Source organism: Solanum tuberosum, unplaced genomic scaffold (assembly GCF_000226075.1).
Source record: "Solanum tuberosum cultivar DM 1-3 516 R44 unplaced genomic scaffold, SolTub_3.0 scf00008, whole genome shotgun sequence".
NCBI lineage: Eukaryota > Viridiplantae > Streptophyta > Magnoliopsida > Solanales > Solanaceae > Solanum > Solanum tuberosum.
Window position 1 is genome coordinate 1,462,453 of NW_006238934.1, and position 27,396 is coordinate 1,489,848.

At 36.0% G+C, this 27,396-nt stretch overlaps 5 protein-coding genes across 7 annotated transcripts; 2 read left to right on the forward strand and 3 right to left on the reverse strand.

Moving 5' to 3' along the window:
* The first annotated feature begins 641 nt into the window (after positions 1 to 641).
* On the forward strand, positions 642 to 13,592 carry LOC102597257 (uncharacterized). 3 transcript variants are annotated; one of them, XM_006338973.2, is made up of 19 exons: positions 642 to 3,218; positions 3,301 to 3,369; positions 3,447 to 3,645; positions 4,306 to 4,393; positions 6,314 to 6,436; positions 6,523 to 6,591; positions 6,676 to 6,757; positions 6,903 to 6,962; positions 7,161 to 7,213; positions 7,290 to 7,456; positions 7,759 to 7,927; positions 9,014 to 9,071; positions 9,209 to 9,265; positions 9,351 to 9,596; positions 10,157 to 10,218; positions 11,655 to 11,711; positions 11,834 to 11,927; positions 12,065 to 12,205; positions 12,874 to 13,592. In XM_006338973.2, the coding sequence occupies exons 1-19, from the start codon at positions 1,197 to 1,199 to the stop codon at positions 12,964 to 12,966; spliced, it is 3,909 nt and encodes a 1,302-aa protein (XP_006339035.1). In that variant the 5' UTR covers positions 642 to 1,196; the 3' UTR covers positions 12,967 to 13,592. The 3 variants fall into 3 exon arrangements, with proteins under 3 accessions (XP_006339035.1, XP_006339036.1, XP_006339037.1); XM_006338974.2 differs by having other exon boundaries at positions 6,323 to 6,436; XM_006338975.2 differs by having other exon boundaries at positions 6,395 to 6,436.
* A 1,036-nt stretch (positions 13,593 to 14,628) lies between these two features.
* LOC102597997 (probable acetyltransferase NATA1-like) lies at positions 14,629 to 15,906 on the reverse strand. The gene is made up of 3 exons (XM_015310428.1): positions 15,826 to 15,906; positions 15,122 to 15,364; positions 14,629 to 15,037 (listed from the first exon to the last, which is right to left on the reverse strand). Exons 1-3 carry the CDS (start codon positions 15,904 to 15,906, stop codon positions 14,816 to 14,818), a joined length of 546 nt encoding a protein of 181 aa, XP_015165914.1. The 3' UTR covers positions 14,629 to 14,815.
* A 1,153-nt stretch (positions 15,907 to 17,059) lies between these two features.
* On the forward strand, positions 17,060 to 19,829 carry LOC102598320 (glycine-rich RNA-binding protein 6, mitochondrial). The gene is made up of 3 exons (XM_006338976.2): positions 17,060 to 17,274; positions 19,236 to 19,304; positions 19,411 to 19,829. Exons 1-3 carry the CDS (start codon positions 17,166 to 17,168, stop codon positions 19,647 to 19,649), a joined length of 417 nt encoding a protein of 138 aa, XP_006339038.1. The 5' UTR covers positions 17,060 to 17,165; the 3' UTR covers positions 19,650 to 19,829.
* Positions 19,830 to 20,352: 523 nt separating this feature from the next.
* On the reverse strand, positions 20,353 to 23,697 carry LOC102600296 (uncharacterized). The gene is made up of 6 exons (XM_006339225.2): positions 23,058 to 23,697; positions 22,722 to 22,811; positions 22,019 to 22,110; positions 20,759 to 20,863; positions 20,525 to 20,602; positions 20,353 to 20,468 (listed from the first exon to the last, which is right to left on the reverse strand). Exons 1-6 carry the CDS (start codon positions 23,594 to 23,596, stop codon positions 20,353 to 20,355), a joined length of 1,020 nt encoding a protein of 339 aa, XP_006339287.1. The 5' UTR covers positions 23,597 to 23,697.
* A 1,041-nt stretch (positions 23,698 to 24,738) lies between these two features.
* LOC102600627 (60S ribosomal protein L23a-like) lies at positions 24,739 to 27,293 on the reverse strand. Its single transcript, XM_015309487.1, has 4 exons — positions 27,202 to 27,293; positions 25,869 to 26,073; positions 25,286 to 25,441; positions 24,739 to 24,923 (listed from the first exon to the last, which is right to left on the reverse strand). The coding sequence occupies exons 1-4, from the start codon at positions 27,215 to 27,217 to the stop codon at positions 24,839 to 24,841; spliced, it is 462 nt and encodes a 153-aa protein (XP_015164973.1). The 5' UTR covers positions 27,218 to 27,293; the 3' UTR covers positions 24,739 to 24,838.
* Between the last annotated feature and the right edge of the window lie 103 nt (positions 27,294 to 27,396).

The window sequence follows — 27,396 nt, forward strand, 5'->3', positions numbered from 1 at the left end:
CACGTGGTAAAATAATATAGGATTATTTCAAATCAAATATTCAAATGCTATGTTGAAATCATACCTTTATATTACTTATATACATAAACCGCAAGCTTGTAAAAATCTGGATTATTTTTTTTCTATAAATTTTAAAAATTATTAATATCTCAAATTTTAAATTAAATATTCAAAGTGGAATAAGTCGACTCATCAAGGTTCTACGTGGCAAAATAACATAGGATACAAATAATATTTTAAAATCATAACTTCATATAGCGTAAACAAAACGCAATCAAGTTTTTTTCAATAAATTTTTAAAATTAAATATTTAAAAGGGAAAACACTTACTCATTAAGATTCCACGTAGCAAAATAACATAAAATTATTTCAACTCGCTTATTCAAACGCTATTTTGAAATCATATCTTCATACTGCATACACTTTCGCTAACTTAGATAGTAAAAACCTATGTTAGTATTTTTTTTCTATTAAAAACTATTTTCTCAAATTTTAAATTAAATACCCAAAGGGGAAAAATGTGAGTCATGAAGTGCCACGTGGCAAAATAACATAGGATTATTTGGTATGGGCCCTACACAAAGATATAAAAATAGTACCACAATAACTTCCCCATGACCCTATCTTTTCCCCTTTCTCGTTCCTTCCAAATCTCATCTCACTTTCCTCCTTGTTTTCTCTCTCCTCTCTTTCAATACCGCGAAATCTCAAAAAATAAAATAAAATTCAGTTGTTTTTTTTCCATTTATATTTCCTTCATCCTTCTTTGTTTCTTCATTTGAAATCCCTAATTAAAACCCTACCCATAAATCTTTCCTTTAATTGTTAAAAATCAAAATCAAAATCAAAAGCAAATTAAGTGTTGAGTTCTCAGATCTGTGTTCCAATTTTTGTGGTTTTTTTTCCAATTTTTTTGGGTGTTTATCCGTAGATCTCTCAAAAGTTGTTTTTCTGTATATTTCGATATTCAGATTTGGGATTTTCGAGTTTTGAGTTTTGAGTTGTGGAGACAGGGTAAAATTGAAGAAAGTTTTTCTGGAATTGGTTAGTTTTTTTTTTTTTTTTTTTAAGGGTGGTTAAGTATATTTTTTTTTTTGGAGTTGTGGTGAGTTTTTTTTAAGTTAATTGTTTGTTCATTTTCTGAATAAATTTGTGTTTGTGTGGTGGTTTGAGTTTGTGATAAGGTGTATTTTGAGATGGGGGAAGGGGAACGTGGCGTTTGTATCGCGGTAATGAGTGATGGAATGATGGAAATTGAGAAACCGGTTGATGTTGATTCAAAGTGTGATAGACAACGGGTTGTAGATGGAACTGAACAGGACTTATGTGTTGAGAAGCAGAAATGTGAAACTTTAGAATTAGTGGCATTGAGTGATGGAATGATGGAGATTGAGAAACCCGTAAATGTTGATTCAGAGTGTGATAGACAACGGGTTGTAGATGCTACTGAACAGGAGTTATGTGTTGAGAAGCAGAAATGTGAAACTTTAGATGGTGTAGAAGTAGTGGCAATGAATGATGGAATGATGGAAATTGAGAAACCCGTAAATGTTGATTCAAAATGTGAAAGAGAATGGGTTGTAGAGGCTACTGAACCGGAGCTATGTGTTGAGAAGCAGAAATGTGAAACTTTAGATGGTGTAGAAGTAGCGACAATGAGTGATGGAATGATGGAGATTGAGAAACCCGTAAATGTTGATTCAAAGTGTGATAGACAACAGGTTGCAGATGCTACTGGACAGGAGTTATGTGTTGAGAGGCAGAAATGTGAAACTTTAGATGGTGTAGAAGTAGTTCCAATGAGTGATGGAATGATGGAGATTGAGAAACCCATAGATGTTGTTTCAAAGTGTGACAGACAATGGGTTGTAGATGCTACTGAACAGGAGCTATGTGTTGAGATGCAAAAAATTGAAACTTTAGATGCTGTAGAATTTGCTGCATTGAGTGATGGAATGATAGAGATTGAAAAACCTGTGAATGTTGATTCAAAGTGTGACGGACAATGGGTTGTAGATGCTACTGAACCAGAGCAATGTGTAAAGAAGCAAAAATTTGAAACTTTAAATGGTGTAGAATTACCTGCAATGAGTGATGGAATGATGGAGATTGAGAAACCCATGAATGTTGATTCAAAGTGTGACAGACAATGGGTTGTAGATGCTATTGAACCGGAGCTATGTGTTGAGAAGCAGAAATTTGAAACTTCAGATGCTGTACAATTTGCGGCAATGAATGATGGAATGGTGGAAATTGAGAAACCCATAAATGTTGATTCAAAGAGTGACAGACAAGGGGTTGTAGATGCTACTGAACAGGAGCTACGTGTTGAGAAGCAGAAATTTGAAACTTTAGATGCTGTAGAATTAGATTGTCGTGTGACTAATCACACTACGAATTGCGCACCTGAAACTGTAGATGGCGTAGAAGTAGAATGTTGTGCCACAAACTGTGCACCTGAAACTGTAGATGGTGTAGAAACAGAGTGTTGTGCCACAAATCGCGAACCTGAAACTATAGATGGTGTAGAATTAGAAGGCTGTGCCACAAATCATGAACCTGAAACTTTAAACACAGAGGAATTGGAGTCAGGTGACATGCAGCCAAAGAGGTTGAATAATTGTGATGTCCAGCCGGATGTAAGGATTGACTTGAAGGAAGCTTCGAATGATGATATGTTGTCTGAAGTTTCAAATCCAAATTTGTCTCCAAGAGAGAACACTTCAAGTTTCCAGACTATCAGTAGTCAAGGGGTGGATTTGTTGGGTAATAATCAAGGTGGTTCCGGAGAGATTACATCTTTTTCTTCAGGGAATTCAAGTGCGGAGGAGAGTGTCAGTGAAGAAGAGCATAATCAAATTGATGCATCTAAGGCAGTTGCCAAGTCCTCTGTGGTTCTTGAAATACCGAAGGAATTTAGCACAACTGGTGTCAGGAAGATTATATTCAAGTTTAGCAAAAGGAAGGAGGATTATGGTAATACATCTGCTGAGGCTGCTATGCCTGTGACTGCCGGGGTTGATGATGGCTTTAGTGAAGCACAGGCATGGAATCCTTTGGAATCTGATGATAGAGATCCCTTTTTATGTCCTCTAAACAGGGAACTAAAAATGTCTAAGAAGGTCACTTCTGATGCTTACCCGACAAATGTCAAGAAGCTTCTGTCGACTGGAATTTTAGAAGGAGCACGGGTGAAGTACATTTCAACTTCTAGGAAGGTAAATTGTGGGTTTCTCTGTTTATACTTGTTATTTAGTGGTTTCTATGTACGCCTGAAGCACTTGTATAAATGACTGTCAGAGGGAGCTACTTGGAATCATAAAAGATTATGGATACTTGTGTGGTTGTTCACTCTGCAATTTCTCCAAAGTGAGTTTCCTGTCTATAGTTAAAGTTTGTCTTTGTGCATGTCAATGAACATACTGAACAGATTTATGTCTAAGCAGGTTCTCAGTGCTTACGAATTTGAAATGCACGCTGGGGGCAAGACTAGACACCCGAACAATCATATTTATTTGGAGAATGGAAAACCTATTTACAGGATAATTCAAGAGTTGAAGACTGCACCACTTAGTCAACTAGAAGAAGTTGTAAAAGACGTGGCTGGTTCTTCTATTAATGAGCAGTATCTGGAGGCTTGGAAAGGTGGTTTGACGTTGATGTCTCAATTGATTTATGTTACTTTTCTTTTCTGAAAGACTGAAACAGTCTGATAATTAGCATGACAGTAATAAGTATTTAGGAGAAGATTCTCATGCTTTCCATGCGCTATACTTGTAGTCTCTTGTGCATGGTCATGGAAAAGGGTTGAGGGGATGAAATCACCATATCACTTCTTATTCGTCATAGACCTCTATTCTAGATGATGCTCATTTCAATAAATAATCAAGTGCAAACTCTGTAGAAATAAATAATTTGACCAGCTTAAGCATTTTCACAAGTGAGACAGTTCCTCTTTTCCAGCAACTAGAATCAGTCACACATAGCATGCTTGATGCTATTTGTATTTACTGAATAAATTTTCCTCATCTTGTATAAATTTAGATTGCTAAAATTTAAAGTAGGAAGGTATCTTTAAGCACTTTTTCCAGCAAACTTGACAAAAGGTGGCGAGTACAGAGCAATGTAGCTTAGAAATTTAACACAAGGGATTGGAAGTGTGTTGTGGGAACATAAGGGCAAATTTGTGTTTCGGTCTTGAGGAGAGTCCAAGGTAGTTATTCCAGGGGTGTTCATAGAATAACTTCTGTTTTGTTAAATTTGTCAGTTGCGTGATGATTTGTGATATCCTCTTCTGTTTTGCAGCCAAACTCTTCCTGCAGCACCATGAGGTGGCTAGTGCTTACCAATTTTCTCATGGAAAAGTTTCAGGGATGTATCAGTATAAGCCAAGGTACATTTTTAAAGTGTTTTAATATTTTGATTCTGGTCTTTGCTCCTTCACCCTAATGTACTTTCTTATCAGTTTTCTTGGGTGTGTTATTTTATCTTATTCTGGCTTCTGGGTTGGTGTAGAACAAAGAAAAGGAAACCAAATTCTAGAGTCCTCTTCACTAGTATCCAATTTGTGCTCCAATGACCACTATGTTTTTGTTTCTTGAATAGCTGTAATGTGATTAGGAACATGAAATGCCTTGCAGTTTCATACTTCTCCTTTTGACTTACCACTTCATTTAACTTAGCTGTGTCCATAACCCCCGTCTCTTTTCTCCTTTCTTATCATGTGAATGATGTGAAATCGACAATTGTTATCTTCAAGGAAGTGAGTTGTTGATTTCTGACCAGGCATTTCAGCAACTGACCGTTACGTTTTGTCCGTAGCTGGATATTTGATTGAATGTGCAATTGAGGGTTCCTTATATTGTGATTCTAGGATGATCATGTCTTTGTCTTACCTGTATCACAGTTTTTATTAGAACTTAGCTTAAAGGGTGATTTACCTAGAGTGTAAGTGCTCTATGCTGTTACTTGAAATAAGTTACATATAGTCAAAATACTTTGGACTGATTATTTATTAGCTAGCTTATAGTATGTTGAATGCTTGAGTTCACCTTCATTGACTATACTTGCTGAATAGGTTTTGGAACACCACAGAAAAATATTACCACAAATACTTAAGGAGTTAAAAATGGTAGAATGTTGGAAACTTGTATATGTCAAATTCTGTTCTTTCAAAACTCCATAGCATAGCTAGTCCAAATCAGATAAAGAAGGGAATTTGCATTTTGCAGTAGGTTGACTGTTTATTGTAGTAGTGTCCTAACTATCTCCGAATACATGAAATAGACTGAAGTCGAGGTGAATGGATGTAGATGATACATATAGTTGATCCAACTATCTGAGATTGAAGCATAGTTGATTGATTGATGTTGCCAACATATTGTTGACCTTGAAATAAATATGATGTAAGAACAAAAACTGTTTTGAGTTATGTCTTATCCTTTTAGTTTTACACCTGCAACACTGGCAGAAAAATGTACGTTCATGAATAGTCTCAAAAAAAGGAAAAAAATGGCTGTTTCGAAGTCCATTGCTGGGAAACCACATCTAGCTTTCCATCAGCTATGCATATTGGTATTGATAAATCCAATTTTGTATGATCCATTTTGCAGATGCATCTTGGGCAAAGTAGGCCTCCTTTAGAAGCATTCTAGGCCTCTAGGGTACCAATTTGACTTTGATAATCTCATTTTTACTAGTATTTCATCCTACTGGGTCAATTTGAGTGTTCATCTAAAACCTTAACATAATTTAATGCATAATGAATGGATCAGTTGTAAGGTCTGCGTACACTCTACCCTCCCCAAACCCCACTTGTGGGGATTCCACTAGGTATGCTTTTGTAATGAATGGATCAGTTTGCGTGGTTGGCCAGTTGCCGCTGATTTGGTATTAGCTATGCCTATGTTGTGGTTGCTAGAGTAAATATTGACTTCAGCATCTGTTGTGCAATAGCTCATGGCAACTTGATATCCCAGGAACGTGTAAGTTAAATAAATCAAGAGAACTTTCTAAAACAGGCAACGTCAAATCGCATTGTTCTTTCCCTTTGTAATATGATCCATTTTGCAGTTCTTTGGAAGTACCTTTCCTTTTTCCTCATTTACTGCTGGAGATTGGCAGAAGAGTTTAGAAATGCTTAAGTTAGATCCAGGGCATAGACTTGCAAGCTTGGTCCCTTTATGGAGTTTATCCAGTTGTAGTTTGAGTTTTTCGCGTAATAATGATATTGAGTGGTTTTGGGTGTTGGGGTTACTGAAACTTTTTTACTCATTTTATTTGTAACTTTGCACTATACTATGGTGAACTTCAGTGATTGCAGTTCGGTGATGGAAGATGGCCTATATCCTGCTTCGTACTCGTATATTGACAACTTTCCTCCAAATTCATGTAGCTCTATGGAGACTGCAGAATCATGGAAGCATGTGGTTAAAAAGTTTGTAATCACATTCGTGCAATTGGTCATTCTTTATGTAAATGCATATTCCTAGATTGTATCTAATGGTGCAGTTATTTTGACAGGCCAAGGTACAATTTTTCCAGCTCAACAGCAGAGCCAAAGAAACCTGCTGAAGGTGGCACAAAAAAAAGGTATCCTTTCTCTTATTATCCTTGAATAAAAGGATTATTTGTTTTTGACTTAGCATATGTCATCAATCTTTTTACAATACATAGGGATAATGACTTGCACCGATCACTGTTCATGCCAAATGGACTTCCCGATGGTACTGATTTGTCATATTATTCTAAGGGGAAGGTTAGATTCATTTATATCTTGTCTCTTAATATTGTCCTTTTATTGTGCATTGTTTTCTCTATTTTTTTAATTATTTGTTCGAGGCTATTCAGCAGCAGTTGCCATAATTATTATTTATGTGTGAGCAATTAAAATCTTTCTGCAGAAAGTTCTGGGGGGCTACAAGCAGGGGAATGGCATAGTCTGCAGCTGCTGTGATACTGAGGTAAATTTTTTTTTTTTTTTGTTTTGAAATTGGTAACTTGATACTGAGGTAAATTAACCTACACGTACACACACATTTGGAATAAAATAAATCCAAACGTGTATATATATTATATGTGTATATTTATTTATATACATTATATATATATAAACTTCAGAAGTGCTGCTTACTACTTCACTTGTTATCCTTTCTAAACAGATAAGTCCTTCCCAGTTTGAGGCTCATGCTGGATGTGCAGCTAAACGTCAACCGTAAGTAGTTCTCAAAAACTTATTTGCATCATATAAGCAAAACATGAATGATCTGAATTATTTTGTGGATGACCAGCTACCGTCACATCTACACATCCAACGGACTTACCCTACATGATATAGCATTAATGCTGGCAAATGGTCAAAGTATTGCCACCAATAACAGCGACGATATGTGTACAATATGTGGCGATGCAGGAGATCTGATTTGTTGTGAAGGGTGTCCCCGGGCTTTTCATGCAGGTGCTGTCTTTTTCCCTAATGTTTGACATAGTTCTCTATTGTGATTAGTCTTTTTTGTATCTCTAAAATGCGCTGGTTGGCAAACTGATAGATTGATACATGGTTTGCTCTTTATATTATATTAGAAATCACATTTTAGTGCTCTTTTCTCTTGTTTGATTGTAAATGAAGCCATGTCAAAAGCAATTTTGTAAGCCAGACTGCCTGTTTTTTGGTTGTTGAGTGGAGCTCTTTCTATTTCCCTGCCTAATAACCTCACTTGTGCTTACAGTTTTGTTCATGTAAAACCTGTATGCTTGCAGCTTGTATAGGTCTACAGTGTACCCCGACTAGTGGTTGGCTCTGTTCATATTGTAGAGACAAATTTGTCCCTGGTAGGAAAACTGCTGGAGATGCTGGACCAATTATGATACGGTTGACAAGAGTGGTTAAAGCTCCAGAATCTGAAAGTGGTGGGTGCGTTGTTTGCAGGTATGTTGCAGTTATGGTCCTTCAGAGAGAATTTAAAATTTCTAGTTTCCATTTATCTAACTTTTGTGATTTAAGAACATTCTTGTGATGGATGAATTAATTTAGCACTTTAACCTTGTTTGATATCTTCCGAGAGATATGTAATGTATGCCTTCAGACGTCGTAGTACATATTTTCATCCAGCACTAGTCCATTGTTATAAAGCTGGTTAAACCGCAATGCATAGCCTCATCTTTTCTTGTTCTTCTACAGCAAGAACCCATTGCATTCTTCTCAAGATGTGGTTTCACCTGAGTATGTGTTTCCTAGTTTCGTTGCATTGCGTTTAGGTATTCCTAGCACTTCAAGAATGAAATTAATTAAAAAATTGATCATCATTTTTTTTTATGCATCCAGTATCAAGTGGCCATGTGTGGCAATGCTGTTTTTGAATAGTATACATCAATGTTGTCAAAAGGCTCATTTAAGGTGTGGTTAAGCCCTGAAGCTCAGAGAAGCTCTGGGACGGCGCTTCATGTTTCTTAAGCTGCGCTTTAGTGTAGGCAAGGCACTAAGGCGTGTGCCTCATTGCCCTTGAGTTCTATCTTGAATAGAGCAATACTAATTAACAACAATATAATTGGAAAATAAATATATTAATCGTTAAGGAGAACATTATGATTTTTTTGTAACTGGTAGCATAATTGTTAAAGAAAACATTATGAATGAGTGTTATACTTCATTGCGCTTTGTTTTTTCTTTCTAAAGCTTACACTCTGATCGTGCTTTGCCCTTAAAGCTCCATTAGACCTGGTACACTTTTAGAGTTGTCACCTGTGTCAACATTGGTATACATCAGATTTAGGTACTAGCAGATGGACGAACTGCTTCTATGATGTATTATTTTAAGTAACTTGAAATAGTTGGGATAGTGTCGAAGAATTTATCCGGTCCTACAATGCAGTTCATGCTGGCCATTATGTTATTTTATCTGTCGACTTGGTTGTCACATATTGTATGGTTTGCTAGTGCAAATTAACATCAGATGGATGCCTACAAGTGGAGATAATAAACCCTTGAACTCATTTTTCCACCATATATTTCTAGGACCCCGGACTTCAGCGTTGCCAAATTTGATGATCGGACAGTTATGCTCTGTGACCAGGTATGCTTTGACCAACAGTTTACTTGCCATATTCCAATGTTCTGCAACTGTCATTAACCTTGCTCCTTCCTATTCCTTTTCCTATGGTGCCATACCCACAGCTTCCAATTTAATTTTTTTTTTTGGTGCATATGCAGTGTGAGAAGGAATACCATGTTGGGTGTCTGCGGGAAAGTGGGAGGTGTGATCTGAAAGTGAGTCTAATTTCTTTCTTATGTTGGATAACTGTGATTATGTTGTCCATCAGTACTAATAAATACTTCTTAAAATTGGTGATAGGAACTTCCGAAGGATAAATGGTTTTGTTGCAATGACTGCAATAAAATTTATGTGGTACTTCAGAATTGTGTTTTGAAGGGAGCTGAGGTCATTCCAGCTCCTGCAGCAGCTGCCGTAACTAAGAAGCAAGTCCAGAAATGTTTAATGGATACAGCTACAGATGACATTCAGTGGCGTATCTTAAGTGGGAAGAGTCGCTTCCCGGAGCATCTACCTCTTCTATCAAGTGCAGCAGTAATCTTTAGGGTGAGCTTTTTATTGTTAGTATTAAGCACCCGTTGGAATTTTTTTCGACATCTCGGATCATAAAGAGGACACTTGCCGAAAATCTGAATCAATGGAGATTGTACATTACTGCTACAATTGGACATAGATGTTTTAACACGTGGTAAAGCTACTTAATGCTGCATGGTGGTGAAAAAACTTGCTGATAACTGAACATTACTGTAGATTTCAATCCTCAAGTATAATCTTGTGCATCACCAAGATTCTTGAACTCGATAAATCTCGACAGAATGCCAGGTTGACCAGCAACACCATTGTTAGAAACAGATAAATCCTTTTAACTACCACATCATGGAATAATTGAGTCTACTTATTAAAAAAATTGATTAATTGAGTCTTAATGGAGTAGAACCAGCTCATTGAAGGATACAAGGTGTAACAAGAAGAATTTCCATATGCACTTTGTCCCCACTTATTCATTAATTGAGTATCTGAAAATTTATCCTTGAATTATGCGTCAAACTTCTCCTTATTCAAGTTGCTTACTTAATTTTAATTGTCATCTCTGTCTTTCTGTGCAGGAGTGCTTTGATCCTATTGTTGCCAAATCTGGACGAGATCTTATACCTGTTATGGTTTATGGGTGAGTATTCCTTTGCTTACAAGTTATAACCCTAGTGTTACCACAAGTTTCCTTAGAGACTCTGCCTTTTTTGTTTTCTTGTCCATGAACTGTATTAGAAAATCTGACAGGCAATTTTTCTCGTGTTTGATCTTTTAGTAGTCTCCATTTAGGACAACTAGTTCCAAGGTATGCGCTTTGCATGTGTCCCTTACATCCATGAATACACAATTTAATATGTGTGTATGTTTGAATTATGAAATAAAAATTAAAGAAAAAGTACCACGTAATAAAATGTTGAATGTTGATCTTAATTTGCTAGCCTATCAAAAGAAAGAATCATGCATCATGTTAGTCCTGGAATGTCTTATTGTAAGTTCTCGCGTTGCCTTCACTTACCGAAGTTATCCAATTGTCTTCTTTCTTTTACTATAATTAGCATATATATTTGATATAAATAAGTCAAATGATAAGGTTGTCCTAATACATCTCTTAATCTTCTCTAAAATTAGATTATTTGCACATGACATGCAATTGTTAAATTTTAATGATTTTTTTGAGAGAAAGGTAATAGCTTGTATAGAAATCCAAAAGATCAGCATCAAAGTTGCTGATGGAACTGTACAAGCTCGCTCCAAAGAAAAAACAAAAGAAGAGATCAGCCAGTAGCTGAAGGTCTAAAGAATTAACAGTTTCCTATCAGATCTACTAGGTCTGCTACATCACTAAAAATATCCTATTTACACCAAAAATAGAATACACTTGAGGCAAATAAAAATGTCTAGAGTTCCTTTCTTTCCATATAGACCACCATATACAAGCTGTGGAATAATTTGCCACCAGTTTTCTGTACCACTTCATCTGCCAACTTCTTTCCAGCTACTAAGGAGTGCAAAAGTGGTTTTGGGAACAACCCAAGAAACTCCTAGAATACAAAAGAACATGTGCCACAGATGTGTAGTTATCTTGCAGTGGATGAAGAGGTGCTCATTGCTTTCTAGTTTTTTACCACACAGTAGACATCTTGAGCAAATGTGGAAACTTCTTATCTGTGATCTTTCTTGAGCTAAGCAGGCTCTTCTAACCACTAGCCAGGTGAAAACTGGCACCTTGGGTGGAATTTTGATTTTTCAGATGAGTTTCCGAGGCCAAATCCTTGTCAGGCCAGTTTTGTAGTTGAGGTTACTATTAGTAGATCTCACAGAAGTTGCCCTTTCCATTGAGTTTCCACCAAGGCTTGTCAGGGAGGTCTGGGGGTGTGGATATGGGATTCTAAAAAGTTAAGCAAGCTTGCTAATCTTTCCATTTCCCAATCGTTTAGAGCTCTTCTGTTTGTGGCTTGGATATTTTGGCCTGCTTGTGTTATTTTGCCGTTTGCTTCCAAAATTCGAGTACTTGCTCTATTTGAATTGCACACACTTTGACTTCTCTAATTCCTGTATTCCTGTCTAATGTAGGAGAAACATCTCAGGTCAAGAATTTGGGGGAATGTATTGCATCGTTTTGATTGTGAAGTAAGCCACTGATTTTAAGTTATTTTTCAGTGCCTTCTCAAGATTTTGTATTTATAGTTGGTCTGAAGTTACATACTAATCTACTTTCCTGAGTCATTAATTATGTGACTAAATGGATACAGGTCAGTAGTTGTATCAGCTGCTCTTCTCAGGATTTTTGGGCAAGAGGTTGCTGAACTCCCTATGGTGGCTACAAGTAGAGAAAACCAACGCAAAGTAAGCTCTGCTCGACTAGACTCCTTTGCTGTGCTTATTTGTGGTTTTGCTTACTGGTTCTGAAGCTTTACTCCTAGGGGAAGTAAGCTATTCTTGTGGAACACAAGCTGATGATCCTTATGTTTGTTCCTTTGAAGGGTTATTTTCGGGCGTTATTTGGATCTATTGAAATTCTATTATCTTCAATGCATGTTAAAAACCTGGTTCTGCCAGCTGCTGAAGAGGCTAAATCCATCTGGACAAATAAACTGGGTTTCAGAAAGATGACTGATGAACGCGTGAGTGGATCTTTAATATTAGTATTGACAGATCATTTGTTTTTACCTTGTTTATCTGATTCTCCCTTTGCATCATGGATGATAGTGTTAAAAAGTTAAATAATAGATCCAATTTTCTTAAAAAGATGGAGATTAGATTTTAAGCTGTATAATGTTTGAGGCTACTGGATGCTAGATTTAAAGTCAAGTTATGAACGTAAGTCCATTTCTAATTGCTGATTCAAGAGTTGGAGCAAGTGCAAGCTGTAGGATGTTTAGGTTGCCATAAGGCAATTTGCGGAATATTTGGTCTGGAAATACTAGCAGACATAAGCTTAAAAAGTCTTTGCATTCCCTCTATTCAAGCTGACTTCCTTTTGTGAGTGGGTTCTTTTGAACTGAATTTATGCCTTACTGAACAAAGCATGGCCACAAGACAGATTGCTAGTGGAGGGCAGTAGTTAGAGGAGTTTCATAGCCTATAAAACTAATTGCTCCCTTTGTGTGTCAAAGTGTCATGGATGAGGAATCAAAGTTGGGTTTGGTTAATATTTGTCAGGAGTTTTCTTGTGCATATGGCTAAACAATGTTTGGTGTGCTTCCCCAGTTTCTACTACCCAATCTATTTTGCCATTTAGATAAATAATCTTACTAAGTTCTATGCTGATATTTTAGAACTGTTTTAACAGTATCTGGAGTATTCAAGAGACTTCACGTTGACGGAATTCAATGGGACATCAATGCTGGAGAAGGAAGTGCAGCAGACATCTTATGAATTGTAATTCATCTATGTGAAGAATGTGCGCAAGGAGCTACATTGCTACATATTTGCACACACCTCATATTTAAGGAGGAGGGAGACGTCTATTATACTCGATGATCTGAAATGGAGCTGGAAATAGAGAAAGTGGTGCTTCTTCGGTACCTTAGAACTTGCAAAATGCACCTCTAGCTGATGAATTAGAGTTTCAAGGTGATTGAATAGTTCATGAGGCAAGGTGTTCCTGGAGGTACACCATGTTGATGACGGACCTTATGGGGATCATCCTTAGATGCAAGGACAAGGGTTTTTTATTCGTTATTTACCGCTATATTTTCATAAAGTAGTTTATCGGTTTTATAGATTAGTTTTCAGATGATGTATAAAAGAGCAGCTGAGGAACTGCTCTTCTGAAGTCCTTGAGGCATGCTGACCTTTTATCATGCGTGCGTGGGGGCAAACGTTTTTACCCCTTCTTTTCGCAGTGGTAGTTTCCTATTGTACATTTGCATACAGAGAAAATTTTGCCAGAAAGTAATGTAGGATACATATCTTATACAGGGCCATAAGCTTTTTCTTGATGTGATGAATTATTGAATATATGTAGTGATTGGGTCAACAAAAGAGGAAGTAACAATTTGTTATTGATATTGTTGTAGCAATCCCTTTGTTCCATTTTGTGTGGCAAGGAGTCAAAATCCTAGTTTTCAATGTGAATTTAAACATGGATTTTTTATTTTTTGGGAAATAATTGGTTGGTCAGTGCCACCCACTTGAAAGTCAAGGTTGGCAAGCAGGGGTGGATCTAGGGTGTAGCGAGGTATTTCATGTGAACCCCTTCGACAATTAATTGCATTGTATATTTAAGATATTTTAAAAATCTTCTAGGTTGACTCAGTGCTTTACTTTGTTATTTTCATATTTTGAATCCTTAGCGAAAATCTTGGATTTGCCGTGCGCGGCGATGGGCTTTGAGTTCATTCAAGACTGATCCTCCCCGCCCACCATAGTTATGCTTTCATCTGCTTTCATTATCATCACCAAAGCCAAATATATTCTTGTCAAAGTCTAGCTTCTACAAACTTCCCAAATATATTCTTGTTATGCAACTATACCTAAAATAAGAAATTATTTATCATGAAATTTGCTTGCTTACGTTTTCTTTAAGCAACCTAATAATATTGACACTAATGGTACATCAAAATGTAGCTCGTGTTGTTCAAACATCTATTAAAAGTTCCTACAGCTCCTCCTAAGGCTCGTTAGAAACTTCGTTGTTGGACTTGATTAATCACCCTTCGTTGTTCAAACTAAGTCGTTTCGTTTTACTAGTTGTTCCAACGTCTTATAAGTTGAATTAATCAAATTCATTTTTTCTCGATCCATCTCAGAGTATCCATTCACGTAAAAGCCCTCGGCTTCAGTTTGAGTTCGAAGTAGGAGCCCTTACTTCGAAGTAAAACCTATGGGTTGTTTTGAAGCTTAGCAGCTAAAGCATATTTGCCGGTTCAAAGTGGATACACAGAAAGTAGCCTTGTTACGACAATATATTTTGTGTAATCTCATTGATGGGGTTTGAGGAGGGGGGCGTGTACGCAATTATACTCATGGTACGGATGGAGAGGTTATTTCCGATGGACCATGGACTCAAGTAAAGCATATATCAAAGGAAGAAACTTTATGCTGGAAATAAACCTTCCTAATCAGATAGAAGTAAAACTATCATTCCAAACACAGAATCACAAGCTGAAACAAAAGATCAAATTGCAAAAACAAGTGAAATTCTTTATTTAATTCCTACTGATAACACTTACATCCACACACATAACAGTGGAGTAGTATTGGGTGTAAAATTGAAGACAATTTCAAACTCAAATGTTGATATTTGCAAAGGCTTGAAGGGCATCACCAGTCAGCCTACAAACCCTCCATTCCTGCATAATTTGAGCTCCCATTTCTTCATAAAACTTGATCGCATTCACATTCCAATCTAGAACCACCCATTCCACTCTTCCATACCCCATTTTCGCCGCCTGAGCAGCCACAGCTGACAACAACATCTTCCCAAAACCTTTCCTCCTATAACACTCTCTTCTTCCATACCCCATTTTCGCCGCCTGAGCAGCCACAGTTGACAACAACATCTTTCTAAAACTTTTCCTCCTATAACACTCTCCCACAAATATATCCTCGATGTAAAACCCAGGTTTCGCTAAGAAGGACGAATAATTAGGAAAAAACAACACAAACCCAGCAACCTCAACATCATTTCCACACGATCTGAACGTTTCCGCTTGCGGGTCGGTAATCGGGAGATCCAGATTTACCGTTTTATGAATGGGGCTGAAATTTGGGTAGTATTGGTCGATTAGAGGGAAAGGGGTTTGAGAAACTTCAACAACACAAACCCAGCAACCACAACATCATTTCCACACTATCTGAACGTTTCAGCTTGTGGGTCGGTAATCGGGAGATCCAGATTTACTGTTTTATGAATGGGGCTGAAATTTGGGTAGTTTTGGTCGATTAGAGGGAAAGGGGTTTGAGAAACTTCGAGAAGGAAAACGGTGAAGGAGGTGAACGGAGGTGGGGAGTTTTCAGGGAAGAGAGTGGAGGAAAGTGAAGATTCTGTGGCGGAGAAGAGATGGGTGAGTCGCTCAAACACGGCCATCTGGTGGATGAGTTTGTGGATATGAGGAACGTCGACGATGGTGGCAAGGCGAATTCGGGATTAAAACTATTTATTATAATTCATTGTGTGTGTTAAAACTATTTATTATAATTCATTGTGTGTGTTAAAACTATTTATTATAATTATAATCCAAAGTTTGTGGATATGAGGAACGTCGACGATGGTGGCAAGACGAATTCGGGAAAAGACATTGTAGCCAGTCGGAAGCAAGTCCTCAGAAATGACGGCGGGGGTAGGCGACGGCGGCGGTGGAGGTGCTGCGGCGGCCATTCTTTTCTCAGAGAAGCTTAAAGGAGAGGTGTCTTTGCTGAGCTTAACTTTAGGTGGAATGGGATTAGTGTTGTTGCTGTGGCATTGGACTGCTTTATAGAAGTGTACAAAAAAATATTATAGAGTATTTAATACTTATATAATCGTTTGGCGTGATAGATAAAGTATAATAATTTCGGATATAACACATGATTAATTTATTAAGCACTATTTTTGGCCACTTTTAGTTGTCATAGTTTTCTTTTTTAGAGTTAAACGATAAAAAATTTGACTAATATTTTACGATGTAATTTTTCATCATATTGATATGCAAAAAATTAGAATTTATAGTACTTTTCGTATAGTTTTTGAATATCTAAATATTTTGTTTAAAATATCGAATTAATGTAATCCAATTTAACTTTGAAAATTAGTCAAATTAACTTTCGAAAAACACAACATGACAATCAAAAGTGGACACAAGAAATATGTATTTAGTTGTGAGTATTACATTGTTCTTGGATTATTTATTCGATTATTTATATCTTAGGAGTCGTTTGGTGTGATGAGTATAAAGTATAGTAATCTTGAGATAAATTGTATGAGTATTTTATTCTATTATCTCACTATTTATATCATAGGGATGAAATAAGTCATCTCATACCCATGATAAAAATAACTTATTTCAAAATAATTAATATCAAAATAACTTATTCTCAATCAAATATTATTTCTCCAAATTATACACTTTCTTCAACTACATTATAATATTTATTTCTCCAAATTATACATTTTTTTATTTTTCACTTGGTGTGTGAAATTTACATTGAGCTCTAACTAAATTTGAATTAGTCTTCTTTGACCCGCGGGTGCGAATCGATAGCTGTAAAACCAGCTCTGGCTTGATGATTGCTTTACTTTTCGCCTTTTCCTGGGGCATAGAAGGAGTTGGACTTATTAGGTGTGCGCTTACATAATTTTTCACTCTTAATCTGAGATCTCTGATTAAGAGTGAAACAGATTCACTACAACACCACAATCCACGTTGGTCAAATTATACGCAGATTGGGAGGAGAGAGAACTCAGTTCCCGAAGCTTCTAGGCTTAATTTAATTATTTATCATGGAGGGTCCTCTACTTTATCAAAACAACTAATTGACCCCCTAAGCTTTACAATTCACCATTCATTTCTATCAACTATCATAAAACCCTAAACCCTTGCCCCAATAAAATCCCCAGAACTACAATCAGTTCACAACAATCGTTACTTTATTGTTAAAATGGCATTATTTCGTCGCATTTTCAGTGGATCTTCAACGATTCTTCAATCACAGTTTTCTTCAATTCGTTTGAATTCAACACTCACTAGTCCAAAGCTTTTTGTCAGCGGTATGTGCATAAACACATCAAGTCTTGTGATTACCTTATAGTTTTACTTATGTTCATGTCTAAGATATTTCTGAGATTTAGTATAATTTGAATTTTTAGTTACTTTCATTGGATTCAGGAAAGTACTGCTTTTGTGCTGATTTGGTTAATCTGTTTTCCTGATAGTTATTGAATGATTGTTATGAATAATTTCTGTAATTTGCAGTTTAAAAAAATTATTTAGTGATATCGACACCATTAGAACTAAAAACCATTCAGTTCGTATGAAGATATATAAGGAGATAAAGGTTGAGTTTTTGTAATGTTGTATGGAGTTAGTTTTGATACATATAAACAAATTCTTTCGGTATCAGCTTGTGGTATTTTCTTTTGTATTTGTGGTCTTTCGTCGAAAAGGAGTTGGATGCGTGGAAGCTGTGGTGATTACTAGTTTCTAGTTTTGTTGAAAGTTAGTGCAGTAAGTTATTAGTTCCGAATGGTTATGCTTTGAACTTTGATTTGTAAGAAAACTTGCCTTCTATGATTAACTGGCTTGGAGAAATTATAAAGTGCAAGTGATATGAAAAGTATCTCAATTTCTTAGGTGATCTGCAAGCATGGCAGTATGCCGATTATCCATGTGTAATGCACTTGCAGTGTCTTCTGGACAAGGATTTTATTTCCATCTTCTACCTCTTCCTAGTTGACACCTTAAGTTATTGAGAGCAAGTATTAGTTTGATTGTAATCTAGTTTTGAATTTTTATGCCTGGAAATCACATACTGGGCTTTTTCACATACATTTAGGATTTCATATGTAGATGCAGTATGTTTTGTTGGTTGATTCACCACTCTTTATATTTGAGCTACTAAGATCGGAGGAGATTTAATACTCTTTTTTAACGTGGTTAAAAGTTAAGGAAATGAAAGTTGGAAGGTTATGCATTTTATTTGAATTAAATTACTTGAAAGCATAATGTGGCATGGCCTTGGGGATTTGTCGGGTGGCACAAGCTCAACTCGTAATGTAAGTTAGGTGCACATCATGGGTTCGAATCTTGTTACAGTCAAAATCACGGGTGGGTCAGGTGCACAACATGTGTTCAAATCCTGCTATGTATAAAAAGTTGGGATTAAGCAGAGATGTGTGGCGGGGTGGGCCCATTATCAATTAAATTTTGAACTGTGTGCCACTTAACTTGGAGATTTCTTGGTTGTTAGGGAAAAAGGAAGTAACTTGGCGTGATATATTAATTTTAGGACCATACTTCTGGACCACCCTAGTATTTCTGAAAAGACGCTAGTTTCTTAGTAATTCATGTGCTAGGAACTGTTTTTCTAAATTCTAAGGACATACATAAAACAACATCCCCAGTTTGATCTCACAAGTGGGGTCTGGGAAGGGAAGGGTAGAGAGGTTGTTTCCGATAGACCCTCGGCTCAAAAATAAGTGTAAATATACTATAGTGCACATGTATAAGTACAAATTTTGTTAGACAAGCTTTGGTAATTTAAAAAGTTCATCTGAGAAATTATGGGAGGCTCAGTTTCCTAAGTATATTGTTTAGAAGAACATAAGCCTCAATATTCTCTTAGAGTAGTCATGGTGGTTCAAGTTATCTTACAGGTGTTAGGTGCTGCTATTGTTGTCCTCATACTACTAGAGTTGCACTTCTCTACATGGTTAACTTTTATGATGTATCTATGTATAGGTTGTGCTAGTTGAGACCCAGACGTTATTTTTACCTATAATTAAATATGTTTTTCCTTGCAACCCTTCTATGTTGAACAATTTCAAAGCAAGAAAAAAATAGTTGAGGATCACATATTAGGAAGCAGAATTGGGAAATCTTTGTGACGAAGTAATAATTGACTATAGTGAAACTTGCTGTATGCAAGTGTTAAAAGTAAGTGAATAGATGGTCCATTTTAGGTCTCAGCTCTTTTTCATTTGTCTTTCCCTTTGATGCAACATTGGTGCAGGGCTTTCAAGATACACTAGTGATGAGAACCTCAAAAAGGCATTTGAAGAATTCGGATGTCTTACTGAAGGTAAATAATAAGAAATTTCCTTCTCATCTTTCTCTTTTATTTTGCTAGATTCCGATTCATCTGTGATAAACAGTCACCAATCTTTTTGCTATGTGTTGATGTACAGCGAAAGTAATTACTGATAGAGCAACTGGGAGATCAAAGGGGTTCGGATTTGTTTCTTATGAAACAATAGAAGAAGCAGAAAAGGCTCGCGAAGGAATGAACGCCAAGTTCTTGGATGGCTGGGTAATTTTCGTTGACCCTGCAAAGCCAAGTATGCCTAGAGCTCCACCGCCACCTCCACAAGATCCACTAAATTTTGGGATTACGACAAATAAGACCGTTGGTTGGACTGGTCGATGATGATCAGAGACTGTCGTGCATCTTAATGAAATATTCAATTGCAAATTGCAATATCACATATACTGGCCAATGACCACAGACTCTAGTGAAATATTTGATTGCAATATAGCATTTTTGTTGAACGATATTGTATTGTACTTGAATATAGTTGTTCACTTCTGAATATGTTGTTTAAGGATTCTGGATCCTCTGACTTAAACTATTTAGTAGGATTTAGTTCAAAATAACTCTTTCCCCCAATAATTATGTTGTCATATAGGGCCATTGGAGTCAACTTCTCTACGTACACCTCAGTCCTCACTCTCCTGACCTTATTTGTGGGACTATGAGTCAAAAAAAATTCGATCGTCTGGACATTTTGGTCTGAACTAGAGTCTGAGTTTTTATATCTTGGTTATTTTTCGACCAAGTAACTGGTAGTAAACACTCTATCCCCTAAAGCAGCAGAGCGTAAGATTACACAAATCAGCTAAACTTTCCACAAAAGAACTGCAGAAAATGGCATAGTAAAAAGTATTATCAATAGTTAAAACATACTCAAACTAGTTCAGAGACAAGTCGTCAAAAAACATGTTACTCAACACACCAACACCCCAAAAAGATGTTCAGTGACAATCAACATTCAGAAATTGAATATCTTATAATCTGTGATCAACCCAATATACACGGGCAACCGCTTTGAGAATTTAACAGAAGAGTCTTATCACAGAAAAGTAGTCTCAACTCCACGCTGCTCAGCGTTGAGCTCCTTAACTTTCAATACAAGCTTGTGTTCTCCTAAACTTTCAATTGAAGCCTGTGTTCTCCTAACTTTCCAAGCTACTTGGTATGCCATTCAACTACCAAATAGATTAGAGATGGGAAGATGAAAAAACCTCCATCCAGCCAAGGCGAAATGTGCAGAGCACCTCTTTGTTGCAAAAGAGCAAATTCACCAGCCTGTAAGCTAGACCCTGCCAATGAAGGTATGGAAATTAAATCAAAATGAATAGAATAAAGATGAGCAAAGAGTCATATTCAACACACCTATATGTCGCAGCAAAACTGTTATTAAATTAAATACTGCCAAAGAATAACAAAGCAGAAATCAACTTCGAGCAACAAGATACAATCACTTTGGTCAAAGAAAAACAGCATAGCATACGAATGAATACTGCACTGAGCACGGAAAGACAGGAAGCAAGTAACAGAGGTATCCAAAATGCTTGATAAGGCTGTTACAGAGAAATGTGGGAAGGATGAAACCAGATTAATAAACACATACGAGAAAATCTCTAGCAATGACAAATATTACTAGGATAGTTTGCTGATTTCAGTAAAGGATGCGGGAGGCTCTGAAGCTATCTTATTTATAAAGTTCCAACATTTTGACTCTTTCTTATGAATGAATCAGCTGTAATACTTTAGCATGATGAGAAGTAGAAGCAGTACTGATTGAACTAGTCCCGCAACAAAAGCTATATCACTTACTAAAAATAACTACTGGTCTTAGTTTTACATTTCAAGGATCAGAATATCAGATGAAACTGAAGAATACTAAAAATGTACACCACTTCTACGATCTTAGAGATGGCATAAAAACAGAAATGGCATTAGAACATTTTATTGCTATGAATTGCAGCCTAAGGTATCACCTCAATAACACTGTCTTCTAAAAGTCATGGTAGAAAGAGATGTGCTGCTCTATAGGTATACTTTTTGGTAACAGTACTGTGTTTCTTGTACCATCCTTATCTTGTCCATAAAAACTTTTGCTGTCTCAATAGGCCCATTTTGTATTAAGAATATTGAACATTCTAAAATTGAAAGACGTTTTGATTGAGGGTACAGAGAAGAAAAACAAAACAGTTCCTCTAAGTGCACGCTGTTGATCAGAAGCCTATTAATAATTTCTAAGAGAACCAATGTTATATACTCCATTGACATGGATCAGGAAGAGTTCAAAGTTTGGTTTCTGGCAGTATCACTCCATAATATTATTGTAAATTTTAAGAGTTCAAGACACTGTTTATTGCATTACTAGAAAGGTAGCTGAGCATGTTAATATAACATAGTACTGCATAGAAAGTTTACCTTGCGAATCCCAGCCTATTCCTGATAATTTAACAACCATATTACGGGACCATAAAAGTACCAAGAGTTGGAAGTTGCTTGCGCAATATGCTATTCATCCTACTTCAGCCTCTTGGAGAACTAGGCATAAAATAAAAGTTTTTCCTTCTTTATAGAGCAGCAATACCATAGTGGTCAACCGACACTTTGAATTTAGAGTTTTTTTCAGGAAACTAGTTTATTTTCATACATATGAGTAAATCAACTAGCATCCAAGGGAAAAAATACACAACCGTGCAGTGAGTTTCGTGCTAAACCTTTGGCATCCAAGTGTATAAACATCCAGGTCTCAAAAATGCAGTTTTTTGCAAACTGGTAGTCAGTATCGTTAAGAACTCCAAAATCACAGCTAAATGCGTAGGCAACAGTGAAATTCATACTAAAAGGTTTAGAAGCTGGCATATTTTTTGATTTCTTACAAAAACAAACTGAAAAGGCAAAGATTTATGATTTAGAGGCTGACATTGGAATTAATGAAATCAAATCTCATTTAGGTATAAAAGAAACATAACAATGCTCAAGTATATCTAAACAACAACCATATTCTTTAGACCGTATCTATTAAACCTGCTAAAGTGCATATCTTTGGTAAATTTTCAACCTTTAGAGAAGAACTAATTCAAAGGCAGCTTAAATTCATTACTCCATAACCGAAAAATATATCAATAACAACAACATCTTCTCAATCCCAAACTATTTGAGTCACCTATACAAATTCTCTATATCAATTCAGCTCTAATTAGATTAACTTAATCCCAATACTCTTAAAAGAAGAGGAAAATCATTCAAATGCCCAAAAAAGCATTCGTTGCGCTATCATTTCTATGCTAAAAGTACTTTAAAAGATCCAAACTTCTGGAAATAAACACCTTAAAGAATGTAAATTAAACCCCCTGTATAAAAACTGAGCAGCAGATTATATAACAAATTGAGAAGACTGAAAAGTGTTATTCTACCAACCTTGGAGTGCCAGCGTTCATATTCCGACGAAGTATCCTCCCCTCACTATTTGATTCACCTGATTCAATCAACTCCTTCAACCCCAAATTCCCCACCTTCTCTTCTTTCTCAACTTCCTCTACCTCCTCTTCTTCTTCTTCTTCTTCTTCTTCTTCTTCTTCTTCTTCTTCTTCTTCTTCTTCTTCTTCTTCTTCTTCTTCTTCTTCTTCTTCTTCTTCTTCTTCTTCTTCTTCTTCTTCTTCTTCTTCTTCTTCTTCTTCTTCTTCTTCTTCTTCTTCTTCTTCTTCTTCTTCTTCTTCTTCTTCTTCTTCTTCTTCTTCTTCTTCTTCTTCTTCTTCTTCTTCTTCTTCTTCTTCTTCTTCTTCTTCTTCTTCTTCTGCTTTCTTCTTCTTCGTCAACTTAACACTAACTCTTTCAAAATAATTCCCATAAATATACTCCGGTGTATAGCCATTTTCCTCATCAAACAACATAATATGTCCATGCCATTCCCAAACCCGATAATCCGTACCTGGGTCTTCATGAAACCCGACACATATATGATGCTCACCAATCGTAACAGCCTGACCCGAATTGGGTTTCAATGAATCAATCTTTCCAGTAAGTATTGTTCTGATTATCTGTTTTTCAAGCCGGGATTCTTCTCTGGAGAGCTGGGACTTCGAGGAGGATCCATTAAGGTTATAGTCTAGATCTTCTTCTTCATCATCGTCTTCATCGGAAGGGAGGTTGTTGAAGAGAAGGTCTTCGAGTGATTGTGGAGAAAGAAATGGTGGGTTTGATGAAGGAAGAGGAGGAGGACGGATTTGGAGTCTGCCCATTAACGATTGGAGCAGAAGATTATCGAAATTTGGAGTTGTGGAGTTGGAATTCATGGCGGAAATTGGATTGAAATTGAAGGGTTTTAGGAGGTTTTTGGGGTGTTTGTATGATGTAATAAAGTGGACCAGAGAATAGGCTGAAAATAATATCTTTTGGGGGGTTTAAACTAAGCTTTACTTCAATTGAATAATAATTCATAAATGTGTTGTTTAATTTAGTCTCGTTTTATATTTATATGCTCTAATTTTACACATAAGACTTACGTGGTATAATATATGTGTGACATCATGTACATAAATAGACACATAAGACTTACGTGACATAATATATGTGTGACATCATGTACACAAATAGGCACATAAGGCCTATGTGGCATACATGTGGGACGCAAATTGCTAGATAAGATTCCACATAGAACATATGTGTTTATTTATTTAATTTTATACAAATTTAAGTGTTTATTTATACACATTCAAAATTAAACATAAAAGTCAGGTTTTGAAAAAGATTTTTGCCTTCATTTCATTTGTTTATAAGATGATTAAGTTAATAATACAAGATATGACTCTCCTTTTCTTATATACCTGCCTCAAGTAGAAAGTGATTGGATTTTTAATACTTGAGGCAAATATGTATAACTAAAAAGAATAAAATATTTTATATGATTAACTCAATTACTTTATGATAATTCACGCAAAAAAAATCAAAATTTGAACTAAAAGTCTCTAGTTGAAATATTTATTAGGAATTGAGATATTTAATTGAAATTGAGTTTAACTGGAGTGTTTTAATGAAATATCCTAACAAACTTTGAAGCACCAATTATGTATCAAGTCTTTTGCTTGTTTAGTTTTAAAATATTTTCTAGACACTTTTGAGGTCTCGATAGGTGATTTTGAATTGAAATTGAAAAGAAATTTGGACGTGAACTTAAATTTAGAAAACTAATTGTAAAGTTGAAAATTGAGTAAATTACACTTATAAAATATACAAATATTACTATTTCAATATCTCCGTTAGTTCAAATATCGATGTTAAGTATGTAAAGTGTTCTTAAAATTTATTGATCAAACACAAACTTCTCACCGTAACTAGTTTTTTTGTAAATCACTTCGACTTTCTTCATGCTAAGATGATGAAAATACATTGTGAGAGCCGTAAGAGTGATAATTTGGAAGTCTTATATGGAACAGTACATTTTCTAACTCAACTGTCAAAACTGAACAATATTTGGGTACCTTCAATTCACAAGTTGTTAACTCTCATACTCAGAAAATACGAACTATTTAACGCGTTTAGATAATTCCAATTTTATTTGCCACATCTAAAGCATCATAGTCGGGCGTCAACCTCACGTAGGCCTTCTTCGTTCCATCAGGCCTGAACCAGGATAACAAACCCATTGAGCTTAGATATGACTGAACAGTTCGAAACAGCATAATACTGGGAAATTTAAAGCATTGCTGAGATATGAAAGTGTTAATGCAAACTAGGAGATGCAGAATAATGAGACAAATTGCTTAATGCACAAATTACCACAAAACTAAGCTTAAAGGTTGAGGCTTTTGAGATTATTGGACACAGGCATCTACAACCTTATCGGGAGAATGGTGAACGAAATAGAGATGTGCAGCTACCTTTCTCTGTTAAAGAACTCGAGGCTAAGAGAAGTAGAGAACACTAATGTGCCTATTAACCAAACAAAAAGGCAAAAAACATAGAGCAAGAAGAAAGTAGTTTACCTGATCAACGTATTGACTTTCTTTGCCTGGATGTCATACATTTTCTTCACCGCATCCTTAATCTTCTTCTTGTCAGCGTGAATGTCAACAATAAATACAAGTGTATTGTTATCCTCAATTTTCTTCATTGCAGACTCGGTGGTAAGAGGACATTGAAGAATTTGTTAGGGTTTTGCCCTGATTTTCTTACCATAATTTAAGATTTATTTTTCTTTAAAGAAAAACAAAACATTACCATAAATGTTTTTACTTTTCTTGAAAGGAAAATATAATATTATTTTATATTTGGTTTATTCTCTCCTTTTAGGACTCCTTTTCTAGTAGGAAAGGTTTTAGGACTCTATAAATATAGGTTTGTTTCTTCTAACACAATAACAATAACATCCACAATGTAGTCGTTTAAGAGTCTTATTTATGGGGAGATTTATTCTCTCTAAAGTTTCAATGTTTTTTCTTTATATTAGTTTTGATATAATAATATTTTGATTTTTAGTATAAGTTTTTTGTTATCTGATTTATCAACTATATGATTTTCAAATTGCAAGTTTCCGCATGACGCCCTAATCACCCTTCAGAACCCAACAGAATTTGGTACTGATCAAGTTTGTTCCTTCCAGGTGCACTAATCCTGGGATACTTGGGATTTCTGTCCTTCTTCAATGTCTTAGGCCGATGAAATGTAACTTTTGTTCGTATCTTTTTTGACGTCTTCTTAAAGGTTGATCCCGACTTCACAGCCTTGGCTGCCTTGACAGCTTGAGCTTTGGGGTCACCTTTTTTTACCACATCTGCTGCATTGGCAATTCCAAGTCCAGACTAAGTAAAACAGATCAGGTATCTCTACTAGCAGGAATATATGCAACAGAAATTCATTGATCAAATTTTCTCATGCAAATCAGTTTTGATACTTCAACTCGCATCACTTCGGTTTCTGTTGCATCACGAGATTCCAGGTAGATAAACAGTACTAGTAAACGATATAAATCTAACACCTGAATTTACAGTCAAACCTAAAAAGTCACATCATTGCGGTTAACGCTCATGGTTATCAAGTTAAGTACCAAGCCGTTTGCCCTTACAGCTAGCTCTAACTATCTCAACATGAATAATTGTGGCTCTAAGCATATGTCCCATCCTCATCTGCCCAAAACTAGATAGGTAGCCTATGGATTAGTCAAACAAACTGGCCTAGAAATCCGCCGCCATAATCTTAAAAAAATCCTTTAAAGCATAAGCCAAAATCTTACCTGATTTCTAACTGCAACTACCTATAGGAAGTTCATTGATAGTTCCATTTTATATAGCAAATCAGTTTTGATTCTTCAACAACCTACATTACCTAACATCCCCTTTGCCTAAATACTATGCATTCGTCGAACAAACTGGCATAGACAACCACTACCATTATCTCGAAAACATATCCTATATAATCCAAAATCCTGCGAAATTTCTAGGTGGAACTTGCTCCTCTATCACTTAGCATTCAAACAAAAATGACAAACCCAATGTAATCTCACAGGTAGGGTCTAGGAAGGACACGTAACCTTAACTTGAAAAGGTAGAGAGGTTGTTTACGATACACATTCAGCTCAAAAAACAATAAAAAGAAATCACTTATACTCAAACCTTAATATAATTATTACAACTATGACTCCCTTAAACTTCAAAGGAATGCAGCAAATCCACAAATAAAATGAGCCATCTATTCAACAAATATGTTAACATCCACAACCAAGCTTCATAATTCTGAAACTCAACAATGAAATCTAAATAGTAGAATATTCAGCCATTAAACTACTTTTGTTCAAGCTTCCAACAACATATGAAGCTTATTACTGAACACAATCTAAAATGTATATCTAATTGGAGTTAAAATTATAAATCAAATGAGAAAAATAGGAGATTCAAACATGTACCTTTTGCGGGAGCCATTAGAGACTGTAATAAACCCTAAACTGCAAAACTCAGCTCCCTGATGTGCTGCTTAGGGTTTTTCATTGAAGACGATGATAAAATATACGGAAAAGGGTCAAATTTGCCTCTGAACTACGCGAAATAGATCACTTATACCCTCCATTACATTTTGGGATAAAAAATACCCCCGCCGTTAT

Coding starts and splice junctions, on each gene's coding strand:
- LOC102597257 (XM_006338973.2), top strand. CDS start 1,197: ATGGGGGAAGGGGAACGTGGCGTTTGTATCGCGGTAATGAGTGATGGA. Junction 6,437..6,522: donor TGGAAGCATGTGGTTAAAAA/GTTTGTAATCAC, acceptor TTATTTTGACAG/GCCAAGGTACAATTTTTCCA. Junction 7,457..7,758: donor TCCCCGGGCTTTTCATGCAG/GTGCTGTCTTTT, acceptor GTATGCTTGCAG/CTTGTATAGGTCTACAGTGT.
- LOC102597997 (XM_015310428.1), bottom strand. CDS start 15,906: ATGGCCGCCGCAGCACCTCCACCGCCGCCGTCGCCTACCCCCGCCGTC. Junction 15,365..15,825: donor TGCTTCCGACTGGCTACAAT/GTCTTTTCCCGA, acceptor TGGAAATGATGT/TGTGGTTGCTGGGTTTGTGT. Junction 15,038..15,121: donor ACATCGAGGATATATTTGTG/GGAGAGTGTTAT, acceptor GGGTATGGAAGA/AGAGAGTGTTATAGGAGGAA.
- LOC102598320 (XM_006338976.2), top strand. CDS start 17,166: ATGGCATTATTTCGTCGCATTTTCAGTGGATCTTCAACGATTCTTCAA. Junction 17,275..19,235: donor TCCAAAGCTTTTTGTCAGCG/GTATGTGCATAA, acceptor ACATTGGTGCAG/GGCTTTCAAGATACACTAGT. Junction 19,305..19,410: donor ATTCGGATGTCTTACTGAAG/GTAAATAATAAG, acceptor GTTGATGTACAG/CGAAAGTAATTACTGATAGA.
- LOC102600296 (XM_006339225.2), bottom strand. CDS start 23,596: ATGAATTCCAACTCCACAACTCCAAATTTCGATAATCTTCTGCTCCAA. Junction 22,812..23,057: donor GAAGAAGAAGAAGAAGAAGA/AGAAGAAGAAGA, acceptor AGAGAAGGTGGG/GAATTTGGGGTTGAAGGAGT. Junction 20,603..20,758: donor TTTCTTTGACCAAAGTGATT/GTATCTTGTTGC, acceptor CTTCATTGGCAG/GGTCTAGCTTACAGGCTGGT.
- LOC102600627 (XM_015309487.1), bottom strand. Junction 25,442..25,868: donor CTTGATCAGTACCAAATTCT/GTTGGGTTCTGA, acceptor CTAACAAATTCT/TCAATGTCCTCTTACCACCG. Junction 24,924..25,285: donor AAAGTCAATACGTTGATCAG/GTAAACTACTTT, acceptor ATCCTGGTTCAG/GCCTGATGGAACGAAGAAGG.